The 12,241-nt window shown below is 38.3% G+C and overlaps 1 protein-coding gene and 1 pseudogene across 1 annotated transcript; both read right to left on the reverse strand.

Annotated features, from left to right (window-relative positions):
• Positions 1 to 224: 224 nt before the first annotated feature.
• LOC127425704 (terminal nucleotidyltransferase 5A-like) lies at positions 225 to 10,743 on the reverse strand. Its single transcript, XM_051671956.1, has 2 exons — positions 10,370 to 10,743; positions 225 to 2,707 (listed from the first exon to the last, which is right to left on the reverse strand). The coding sequence occupies exons 1-2, from the start codon at positions 10,523 to 10,525 to the stop codon at positions 1,682 to 1,684; spliced, it is 1,182 nt and encodes a 393-aa protein (XP_051527916.1). The 5' UTR covers positions 10,526 to 10,743; the 3' UTR covers positions 225 to 1,681.
• An 826-nt stretch (positions 10,744 to 11,569) lies between these two features.
• The window catches only part of LOC127425754 (uncharacterized), a 29,668-nt pseudogene continuing 28,996 nt past the window's right edge, over positions 11,570 to 12,241 (reverse strand).

Raw genomic sequence — 12,241 nt, forward strand, 5'->3', positions numbered from 1 at the left:
AAATGTTTCAGCTAAATTATTTGCTCCACAAGCCATAAAAATTGCTCCTACTTCCTCTTATTCCCCCTTCTTTCATTCACCCCCTTTCTCTTTTCTTTCTCTGTGATGTTACTATTTAAACATATTAAACTCTTGCTTGATCAACCTCCTTCCTTTTTACATAGGAAAAAAGACTTAAGACTTGAAGATATTTTTCTTTTTTTAATGATTTGGAAAGGAAATAACCTGACACTGAAAATAAAAATAGTGTACCGAACAGTAGCCCAGAGAATAATAAAAAAAAAAAAATTAAGCATTTTTAATTTACAAACATTTAGTTTTGTGGTTGTTTTCAGGCACTTGAAATCACAGAAGGAACATTCCACTTAAATTGTTACATATAATGTCTTTGGTCCTAAGTTTCTCAAAAAAAGGAATGCAGGAAAACAGAGTCAGAACTGAACACACTCTCCCGGTTTTACTGTATTTTTTTTGTTTTTTTTTTTTTTGTTTTTTTTTCCACAAAAGCTGTATTTTATAACTTAAAAACATTTCACTTATAAAACATGAATGGGTTACACATGAACAGATTAGAGAAGTGCTTTAGACATTTTCCCGTGTTCCCCCCAATGTCCTTTCATAACTTTTCATCCGTGTTGGCCAAAATCCTTCTGAAAATCATTATCAAGTTTCCGAAAGGACTTAAGAGGGTTTGATTCATTTTGCAATACAGCAGTGTTCATTATAATGGGAGTAGAAGGGGACATCAATTAAAGAAAAAATTATACATAATCTCCATCCGGTTTTAGACAAAACTGCTACAGTTGGAGAGTTAACATAACAAAACATGTCAAGAACATGAATATTTCACACCAAAATCAAGAAGAAATACTAAATTATATTTCGCTTAAAAAAAAAATGCAGTCTGTTTTCCACCTGTCTGATGGCGAAATGCCTGCAAGTTGCCCACTGTAAAAATCAAAATTCCTCACCAAACATGGCATCCTAATACCACCCCTTGATGGTAGGTTTTGAAGTACTTTAATTTATGATGATTTATATTTTATACCGAAAACATACTGTATATCAATATTTCTACAGTACTACAGTAAAAATGACTGTTACTGTAATGAGCTTCTATATCGATCAATAATTAGAATTAGAGGTCGACCATCAAAGAGTCCAAAATGAATAAAATCCCAGGTGTAGTTTTTATTTCAACCAAAATCCCAATAATAAGATTTGGTGCATAATGCAGGATTTATTAGTATAAACAAGCCCAAAACACATATGGGACTCTTATTTTGAAATGACAAAATAATGAAAAAACAATATAGACAGATTTTTGCAGATAACCGATAGTTCCAAAAAGCAACTATTGGTTCGATTAATCTGTAAAACCAATCTACCTCTAATGAGAATCACCATTAAGAAATATGGAATTCAAAAGCAAAACATCTGGACACATGGAAAGTTTGCTTAATTGCCATAAAAATAGTGTGACACACAGCAAAAAATCTTTATGGTCCTACAATAGGCTTTGTTTTTGTTTTTTAAGCAAAATATCATTTCTTCCTTCCCTTTGATTTTGGGGTGAAATATGACCTGGAAGTGTTTTTGTTAGATTAACTCTGGAAAGTCCAGGAGATCAAACTAAACTGTCCAACCAAACACCATCTGACGCCTACAAATATTTTCTGGCTCAGCTACAAGGCAGCCATGTCTGATAGGAGCTGTTACAAGTGGAAATGGGTGAATGCACGTGTGCTACATAGTAGTTGCTGAAGTTGACGTCCCTGACGTAGGGCGCTGGTTGGTAGTAACATGTGACATTACACAGTGCAGGAATTGCGTTCTGTTCAGCCAGCACACGTAGCGCCAGAGACGAGATTAGCGCGAGCGTCTGTCTCCGCTCGTGGCCCATGAGACAAACGGTGCTTTCGTCCACCACCTGATGTAGAGTCACGAGGCAATCGTAACGCTTATGCTCCATGCCGTTAAAGTGGTTCTGCAGGTACGCCTCCAACTTCCGCTGCTGTTCGTTGATGTCGGGGAAGTCGATAAAGAAGCGTGAGCACATGTAGCGTTGGAGGGACTTCATCTGCGTCTCAGAGGCTGGATGGAAGCCCCTCACCAACAGGTGGCAGTATTTCAAGAGCCCACCTCCGCGGATCTCTTCTGGACTGTGCGTTGCAATAATTTTTGCATGTAGGTGCCCCAATGCTTCGTCAAAGTCTCCGTACATGCTCTCACCGAGTACAGTGGGGTGGAAACTCTCGGACATGGGCGTCTCGGAGCAGCGGTCAAAAAGTAAGAGTGAATCCAAGCCAATTTGGAAGGAGTCCACGCTGAACTCAAACTGCCGTCGCAAGGAGTCCACGAACTTCAGCTCCACGTTCTTACCAGTGTTGTTGGAGAGAGATATGAGACTCCAGCGATCCGTGTCGTTGCATACCTTCACAAGTTTCTGTACGTATGCTTCCTTCAAGGTCAGGGCTGTGATGCGGTCGCGGCTCACACCAGCTGGCAGGAACTCAAGAAGACTGTCCAGGACCACGTCCTTCACCAGACGGAAGGTCTTGTCATCGGTCAGACTCAAGCCGAAGATCAGGTCCAGGTCTTTGTAGCCCAGGCCAGTGTCCTGGTACAGAACATAACTGGCAGCTGAGCCGTTCAGCTTCACATCACGCACCACCACTCCACGCTCCTCCAGCCGAGTCCGTACCACCTATATGTGAAAGACAGACAGAGAAACAGGAGGAAGCATTAATAAGGTTGACCGTGATTATGCATATTTGTCAACTTTATATACTTTTTCTACGTTTCTTAAGCTGTGACTTAAAGTTACAACAGGCTCTGTGATTCTAGTACTCAAGGCACCATTTGGGATTCCTCACATGCTACACCAGCAGAACCCTATGGAGATCCTCCAGAAACCCTTTCAAGTAGCTTAAAATATCCTATTTATTTACACTAGGAACTTCAAGATGTATTTCAAGTTCCCTGAAGCCTTACTTTATATTGAAGTCACTCAAGGAATTGTTGACATTCCTTGGAGTTCTTTAGAGTTCTTGCAAGATCTAAGAGCAAGTTTCGATCTCCAGAGGGTTCTGCCAGTGTGGCAGCTGAGGAACCCCAAATGGTGCAGAGTATCTTTTTGTTTTTACTTTTAAATGCAAGTTTAACAGCATTTTGGTGCTGATGTGGAATGGAAGCAAAATAGATAAATGACGTTGCATTCTTGAATAGAAGACATTTACCAGAAAAGTTCATCTGGAAATTTACCGCAGTTTAATGGGTTTCATGTGTGAAAATGGCCGACACATTCTGGTATACCTGTATATTCCTCTTTATTTGTGGAGTTATGTATGTGATATAACTGGCTTTCACTACTTTTGGATGAATGGAAATTCTGAGCAAACAGTCTATACACATTTTCCACTAATTTGTTTGGTGTGTTTTGTACAATTTTTCATGGAGATGACTACGCCACTACTTCAATTAGCTACTACTTTTTTCCTCTACCACTTTGTTTGGCAAATTATAGCTGCTTGCTTAACATGTCAGTCTTCCTGTCTAATTGGGTGATTCTTGGCCAGAATGAGCTGCAGAGTGGACCAAACTTTGTGCCTTTAGTCAATAGTCTAAAATTGTATAAGAGAAGGTGATGTAAAACAAATTAGAAAATTTCTACTACCTGATGCTGATTGGAAACAATGCAAAATTGTCAAATTCCTGGCTTGATTCTCAGATATTTCAGACTAACACCTCTATAGAATAAATCAGAATGGCTTACAATGAATGTCAAACAGAACTCAGTGTTTAATTAGCTCATAATTATAGTATACAGTGAGTCCGTAACTTCATCTGCATTTTAATCTGTAAAGCACTTCCAAAGACAAACAGTTTTACCCTTGAATATTCTACCAGTCTAGATCCAAGGAAGAATGGGAATTCAGTAAGTCCTAACTTTGACAGACAATCTAAAATAAAATAAACTGACCATGTTTCTTTATCAGACTTAATGCAGTGCCATGTAATACTAGTAAGTTTCATCACACAGTCTTCTCAGAAAAACACACACCTATTCCAGATTGACGCTGTAGCCCTGTAGCCCATCCTTTGGCAATGATAAAATGCAAAATATCCTCTCAGACTGTCATTTGATGAAAAACATGATCTTAAGTTCTGAGAATCTCCTTAGTTTAGTTTTGTGGATGTTCAGTGTCTGGCCAGAACAGGAGACACCGTCACGCAGGTTCAGTAGCAAACTGATCCAGGGCAGAAAACATTAAACCCTGAATGGCCTTAAAGGTGAAGTGTGTAATTTTTGTGCCACTAGATTTTTTAATTTTCTGAGGAAATGCGAGTGCTTCTTGTCCGTGCAAAATGCCACAATGCTGGGGTGTTGTAGGTGGTTGCCAGGGCAGTTCTATATTGCTAAGGTGTTTTGAGTGCTTTTTAGTGCATTTCTATGTGGTTGCTAGGGTGTTCTGCATGGTTGCCAGGGCGTTGCTATGCAGATGCTAAATTGTTCTAAGCAATTTATAGTGCATTTTTTATTCAATTGCTATTGGTGTTCTTGGTGGTTGCTAGGGCATTGGTAGGTGGTTGTTATAGTCTTTTGAGTGGTTGCTAGAGTTTTCTAGGTTGTGACAAGATGGTTGCACCTTAGTGAAAGAAGTCCATCCATTTAGTGAAAAAAGGCCAGAGACATACAGTATTTTATGCAAGTACGCATTCGCAGATGCTCAGTACTCAAGGCAGCGATAGAGTTACATACAAAAGTCTGTGCTATTAAACTGGACAAGCCAACAGACTGTAATACTATTTTGGCTTCTTAAAACGGTCACACACTGGACGAGAAGAGCCATGCCATGTCATGGCTAAGACATGGCACAGGTATCAAACACAGGGCAAGTCGATGCGGTTCAGGTGGCAGACAGTACACACAAAAGTTAACAAGGTTTTTCCCTACAATGCTAGAGTAAATAATCTATGTCTGTTGATAATGATTTGGGTTGAATTTAATGGGAAATATGCGAGTTGCGCTCCATGATGCGGCAGAAATTTGAGCAGCCTCTCGACAGACGCCGAGCGACAGTGGCAGTGTGCGTACATTCATAGAAAACAATTGTTTCGAATATAGGACACACCATATCGTCTGCCAGATGTGTCCGGTGTGCGACCCCCTCTACGGTTTTTCTAAAATCCCTAAACAAAGATCAGAATTATTAAATGTAACTCCTCCTACAGCTTTTAAGCTACATCCAACAAACTTGGTACAGACATTCAGACTGTTTGGACTTACGCTTTTTGCACAACGGGCAATCAAAAACCCCAAAAATGTCATTGAATTACATTGACAGAATGTTCAAATGGGCCAAAATGGTCAAAAACATGTGGCTCTATAGTGCCAATACTTCGAGATGTCGAGATGACCGTTTTTTATTGACAGTGCCTCGCCTGAGTGTGTAGATGACATGAGGCGATGGTCCGAGGTTAGTTACATTAATATCATTAACTACTCTAAGATATGACGGCCAACAACTGCACAAGTTGAGCCTGAAATTCATTTTACTCCAAAATATCTTAAATGGTTGTTGTTCTCCAACTGGATCACTAGTTTCGGTAATTTTAACCCCCGCTTCACAATACAACCCCCCATCCCCACTGGATTTACCAGGTTTATGTTACATGCTGTAGGGATGAATTCCTTTAACATCCACTCACATACTCAGAAAAGCACCTGTTCAGAGACAGGAACAACATGAGCGGCTTTGAGGGTCTTTGAAATATGTGGAGTCAGCGTATCCTTCTCAGATTAAAAAAAAAAAAAAAAAAAAAAAAACATAATCCTGAGGGGTTACTTTACAATCACCAGGCTCCTCTTTACCACACCGAAGCCTTGTCAGCTCTGACCCACAAGTCTACCATTTCCAACAGCACTAATCCACTTTTAACCTTCCGTGCCACAAACAAGCCAACTTTACCTGCCAAACAGGCCAATGCAAGTCATCCAACAGTGAAGTAATGATACCAGTGAGAAAAATAAAATAAGTGATTTGTATCTGAAAGGTCTTTCTATACTTGGCTATGAGAAAGGTGTATGCTATAACACAAAGGACTTAATCACTGGGTTTGAACAATTTTACTAAGGTCGTGGCTTCAAATCTTTTAACCCTTATGTTGTGTTCCGGTCATTTTGACTCAAACAACTTCTTTTTCTTTTCTTTTTACTTGATCCAATTGGAATAAAACTGCTTTACTTTGTTCACATGAGTGTTTCCCCTAGGCAGTGGTGCTGCTGTGCGCACATCCATGAGCCTGCAAGGCCGGACCTGTATTTATGCACATCGGTGGAGTAATAGCTTAAAATGACCTTCGAATCATTATAGATGAGTTATTCATGTTCACCTTATCATGTGTGTGTTTATTATTTACTGGGAGCTTTTGACACTTGAAGTGCTCAGAAAATCATTTTCACTATGTTTATTAAACATGAACACCAATATAAAATATAAACCTATCTAACAGAACATATATGTCACCACAGGCCTCCAGACTAACATATGAGAGCGGTGGCACTGGTGCCATCAAGTTCTACAGATGGATGCACCAGCACCTGATTTGTTGACAAAATAAAAATAAAATAATAATTAATGATAGAAATTAATAAAAATAGTGACATTGTTATACATTTTATATTATTTTGTCGCTGAAATGCACATAAGACAGTATAGCTTTGATTTTTACTTGATACACCAGTAACATCTGTAAAAAAGTTTTATACATAGGCCTTACCTAATTTATATAGGACTAAATTGAAATATTCTGTGTGCGAAGTACAGTCATCTCTTTGAATTTCTGAAGGCAAACATTTTAATTTACTATTTTAATTTTCTCCCAAAGAGATGAGGTTTTTTTAAGGTTAATGCTCTATCAAGTTTTTAAATGAACAAAACCTAGCTCCCTACCCTAAACCTTCTGTGCGTTCAAAGACACACGGTTAGAACTGCGTGCATTCAGTGCTCGAGCACTCTGCTGATGACGAGATTTATGTCACACGTCCCATCCGCGGACCCTCAGCGTTCGCGTCTGACCGAAGTATATTTTGGTCTCATCCCTGGGCTGTTCCATAGGTACTGTTGCTGCTATATTTATTTACATTTGACAATAATACATTGATTTGAAAAACACCTGCCGAGTGACATGAATCTAGAAATGCACTAGCACTTCCTGAGCCATAAAGACAATTTATAATAATACTGTATATTACAATTCATTTCTTATTCCCTCCTTAGAAACTCTTCTTTAACTCACTCCATTCATTTATTTACCCTAGAGTTAACTGGTCTCAAGTGGAATTCAAGAGGTCTAAAAACAGTCTTAATGAAAATAATGAAAGAGTGTAGTTTTTACAAAAAGACAGGCAGAGAATATATAATTTAATTAAAGATAAGATACTGTAAGACTGAAACCCCAATTGACTTCCCTTTGGCTCTCACATTTAATATTGAGCCTCACAAGCAGATGGTAGTTTAATGAGCACTTACATTTAAAAGGTCAATGATGTCATCAGAGAAAAACCTATATTTTAAACCTTCTTTTATATGGCTGGGTAAAAAAAAACATGTATCTTGTTTCACAGTAAATGCAATTCCTTGCAATTGTGAAGCTGTAAATAAAATGAGCAAATGCAGGGAAATGTTCTATTCCTAATTTAAATAAGCAGACGATGATACTTTTTATTTGATATCCACTCTTAAATGTTTAAGTTTGAAATGTTAGTATAAAATGCATACATGATGCTTGCTGTCTCCATTTATTATGGAAAAATAACTTAATTCTGATTGAATGGAGGTGCAAATGTACAGTTTACATATGGAATAAGATTTTTTTTTTTTTTTTTTTTATAAATATAAAAACAGGACAATATAGTATTTCAACAACATTTTAACAGCATTTCCACCTAGTATTAAGATGCGTTTCGGGTGATCTGATCACATGTGGTCAGTCCTAAATACAGGTCAAAACGGGGTGTAAAACGTTTTGTGATCGGATCACAGAAAACACATAGGAATGTGGTCAAAAACGCATGTGTCCACATCGCATTTAAGGTGTAAACGCTAATCCGTCCTGTATGCGTCCCGGCGGCAGTGAAGCGACACCCCTCACCTGTCAATCAACTGCTGTGCTAAAACAAGAGTTTAAACTTTGCTGTTTATGAGCGGCATTAAAAGGAAATAACTGTCCAATCTGAAAATTTTATAAAACGGATACATACACAATCATGAGAGCTTCACAGATCTTCTTTAGTGTGTCTGATATAAACACAGATGAGCAGCACGAACACCTGAAGTTCCTTTAATACAGGTAATCCACTAAAATAACAAATAATTCTGCTTGACATGTTGCATTTGTGCTTAGATAAAATTTTAACCGCATCTGGGAGAAACAGCATGCCGTTTTTTTCACGCTTTCGCGCTTTTCTGACTTTGTTGCGTTTTATTAACATGCAGTAACACACTGATATAGGCTGTGTCCCAAACCAGGAAAACGCTGCCTCCGAAGGCTGTATACGGAGGCAGGAAGGGATCAAGGCACGTCCAAATCCAATGTTCATGTCACATCTTGTCTACTGAGATACCTTCATCTGATTGATTTTTGAAGGCAGCATAGATGTATCCTCCGCTGCCTATGAAATCCCACAATTCTGTGCACGCAGATCCACGGCAGTTGAGTTGAAGGAAAAAAATGCCGACCGAAGAGGCATTTTTCAGCCAGGTTGTGTACAAATGTAAGTTTTTATTAACTTTTTCCAACTTTTGATTCTATTTCTATCTAGAAAGTAGTATTGTTGTTACTAAATATATACTTGGTTATCGCCAAAACTCTCTTAATTTTGTTCTAAATTATTAGACCATTGTGGTTCAGTTGGACTGAATGAAGCAGACGTGTTACCTTTAGTAGACACCAGATGGTGATAATCAGTTGCTGGTGTCCTAGCAATGATATGACATTATGCTGCCTCAGTAGCCTGTCCGAAACCAGTTCCTGGAGGTACCCTTCAACGCAAATGCTGTCTGTTGAGTCATTGACTGTTAGGGCAGCGAGGCAACAAGACAAGCTACCTTTGGTTTTGGACGCAGCCATAGTGATTTACGTATGTCATCATGAAACAGTGAACCTCCTCTCCAAATCCGAACACAAGTGGCCACATGAGACGCATTTAAGTGACCAGGTGTAAACAGCAATGGTTCTCACCTGAGCACGTGATCGGATTAACCAAGACGCATCGTAATACCAGGTGGAAATGGGGACATTGAGACGTTTCTTAGCAGGGCCGGATGTAGAGGGGTGCTGGGGTGGGCTAGGGTTAGATAACAACCCTAACCTATGCTCCCCAACTCAAGAACAAAGGGTTGAATTGTATCTTCATGGCGCTAACTGAAGACACACGCAAAACAACCCCCCAGCACAATCTAATCCCAGCAACTGAAGCATTAAATAAATAAAATTTTATTGAAACATAGGCTTTAGCGCTTCATTTTCCCCATTGACTGTGAAATTATTAGCTAATCCTATAAATTAGTTTTCTAAATGACAATGAATAACATTGACTAACATGCTGTTTCTCCAATGCCATACTCAATCGATAGTTCAGATTCTAAATTCTGATTCGATTCACCACGTTCGAAGTCATTGTAAAACGCCGATAATCGCACACCGGTGATGGCTACGTTACTTAGGAACCATAAACAGCTGTTACTTAATATTACACAAATCCACTATTAATTGAATATATTTTTTATCATATTGCTTTGGGTCGTGCCTAAGAACGGCCATTGTAAAATCATGTCAAATAGTGCCTTGAGTGGCTTATTGGCAAGGGTATAGATTTGGCTTGAGCATTGGGGGGGTTGCAGGGTGAAGCATTTACATGTTTCCATTGATCATGGTATAAACATTGGAGGGGGGGGGGTAATCCCCCCGGAATCTACGCCCCTGCTTATTGGTAAAAACAGTTTACAATATAAAGCAACCTGGTTCGTTTACATTGAACAGCTTTTAGCAAGAAAAGAAAAGGCTTTTTTTTTTCTTTTCTTTTTTTTTCTTTTTTTTTTACAGCATAATAAAATGTAGCCTACAACAGAGGCATTGCCATCATAATAGTCTGCTTGTTTTATTGTTACATTCGAATCGTATAAAAAAATACCATTAAAATCTATAGGATTGTTTCCAAAGTTCTAAAAAACTCCATTCGGAATCTTGTTAATTTCTTACTCCATTCCCTTTTTGAAAACTAGACAAACAAGATAGTGTGTAATTATGTAAACTGAGGTTTTATAATAAGTATTGTAAATGTAACAGAGCTCTTGTAGGCTACCTGTACGATGTGTCGGGGTTGGACGGAGAGCGTGGGGAAGTTTCCTCGCCCGTGGACCGGGACACATTCTCCCAGGATGGAGTCCAGACGCTGCACCTGCTCCCACGACAAAACACAACAGCTACGGTTCTTCTCCGACACATCCGGGGAGGACATGGCGTGACTAGCCCGGTAAAGACACGAGTCTGCCCGCTGCTTGTAAGCTGAATGCCCCGACTGTATGACGTCCAAATGAGCTCCGTTCAGGAATAAAACAGTTAACTTTAAAAGTTATTTTACCAATAAAAAAAGAGGAATCCAAATATTTACCGATCAACAGAATAACTCAAGTGTCTCTGTTTCCTACAGTCGCACGTCGCAACAGTCACACGAGTCTGTCCTTCAGTCACTGTGTCTGGAATAAGTTTACAAATACATTTAAACTTGACAGATTTACATACTCCGCCCAAACCACTCACGTCACAATCCTTGCTACGATCATTGGCTAGAGGAGGAGCATGCTGTTGTGTGGGAGCATGTGTTTAATTTATGCTAAACACAATTCACAACCATAAACCATATTTATACTTATAATATAGATTATCCCTTAGGTTTCACGTTAAAAACACGACTTTTTCAATAATTATATCTTTATATCGTCACTGGTAATTAAAAACGCGTTTTAAATATAGATTAAAAAAATAAAATTGTTTCTGGTTATACAGCTCAAATAATGCATGAGTTTTAATAGAAGAATTAATGTAAGTGCTTTTATAAAATTATAAACTTCATATTTCTGCCTTTAAACCATCTACAAAATTGGCCCCATTCACTCCCGTTGTAAGAACTGAACATTCAACTGAATATTCACTCCCATTCAACAAGAACCGAAACTGTGAAGAAATGTGATATCATTTGTACACAATCACTGGAAAGCTTTTTTTTTTTTTTTTAGATGATGTTGGACTGGGTGTATCCTTTAGAAGTTTAAACAAAACAGGATCATAGTTCAAGCAGTCTAAACTAGAAAATCTCCACAGTAATTAATTTAAAATACAACAAAGAAGTACTGTGTGCTACAGAACACAACATGATAGATCTGTCTATCTATCTATCTATCCATCCATCCATCCATCCATCATCTATACACACAAGAAAACATAACGTGGTATGTATTCATGTAGCATGTTATTTGCAAGGTATTTCAAATACATTAATTCCTCAAAGAATAAATGCTATTACCATGGTAGTCTAAAAAAAAAAACAAAAACATGAATTACCATAGTGCTTTTGGTACTATTTTGTTAGTGTAAGGATAACAATAAGCTAAAAATAATAATATGTTTTCTTCCTCTTGTTAAACTGAAATAACAACAGTTTACCACCTAGTTGATTTGGATCCTGGACTGTAAGTGTTAATCTTGGGCTCTGATATTTTATTGATAGGAAGTTTGAATGTGCCATTTATAACCTGATCAAACTAGCGAGGCCCTTACCTCTGCAAACATCCTTTATTTTCCCAGGCTCCATACGCAAACAGAGAACGTACCGGGCTTGAAACACTGCTTGTACATGGCTGTAATCCTGTTTCTATTCCGTCATAGAAATATGATCAATAGCTTTTGGGCATTTAAAAGACGTCGTCAAGTAAACAGGCCAGTTCAGTGTAAAGGAACAAAGTATCATTTGTAGGAACAGAAACAAAACTCTTGAGGATAGCAGAAAAGAAATGCTTTTGAAACTGTTTCAAATTTTTTCTGTTTTGTCACAAGGAACAGGTTAAGAATCTAAGTAGTCATATAGATGTGACAAACTACTCTGTCAATACTTGTCAAGGCTGTCACAATCCATTTAGATGACATTCACATATGTATATTTACAGCTGAAACATTT

Source organism: Myxocyprinus asiaticus, chromosome 34, assembly GCF_019703515.2.
Source record: "Myxocyprinus asiaticus isolate MX2 ecotype Aquarium Trade chromosome 34, UBuf_Myxa_2, whole genome shotgun sequence".
Taxonomy (NCBI): Eukaryota; Metazoa; Chordata; class Actinopteri; order Cypriniformes; family Catostomidae; genus Myxocyprinus; species Myxocyprinus asiaticus.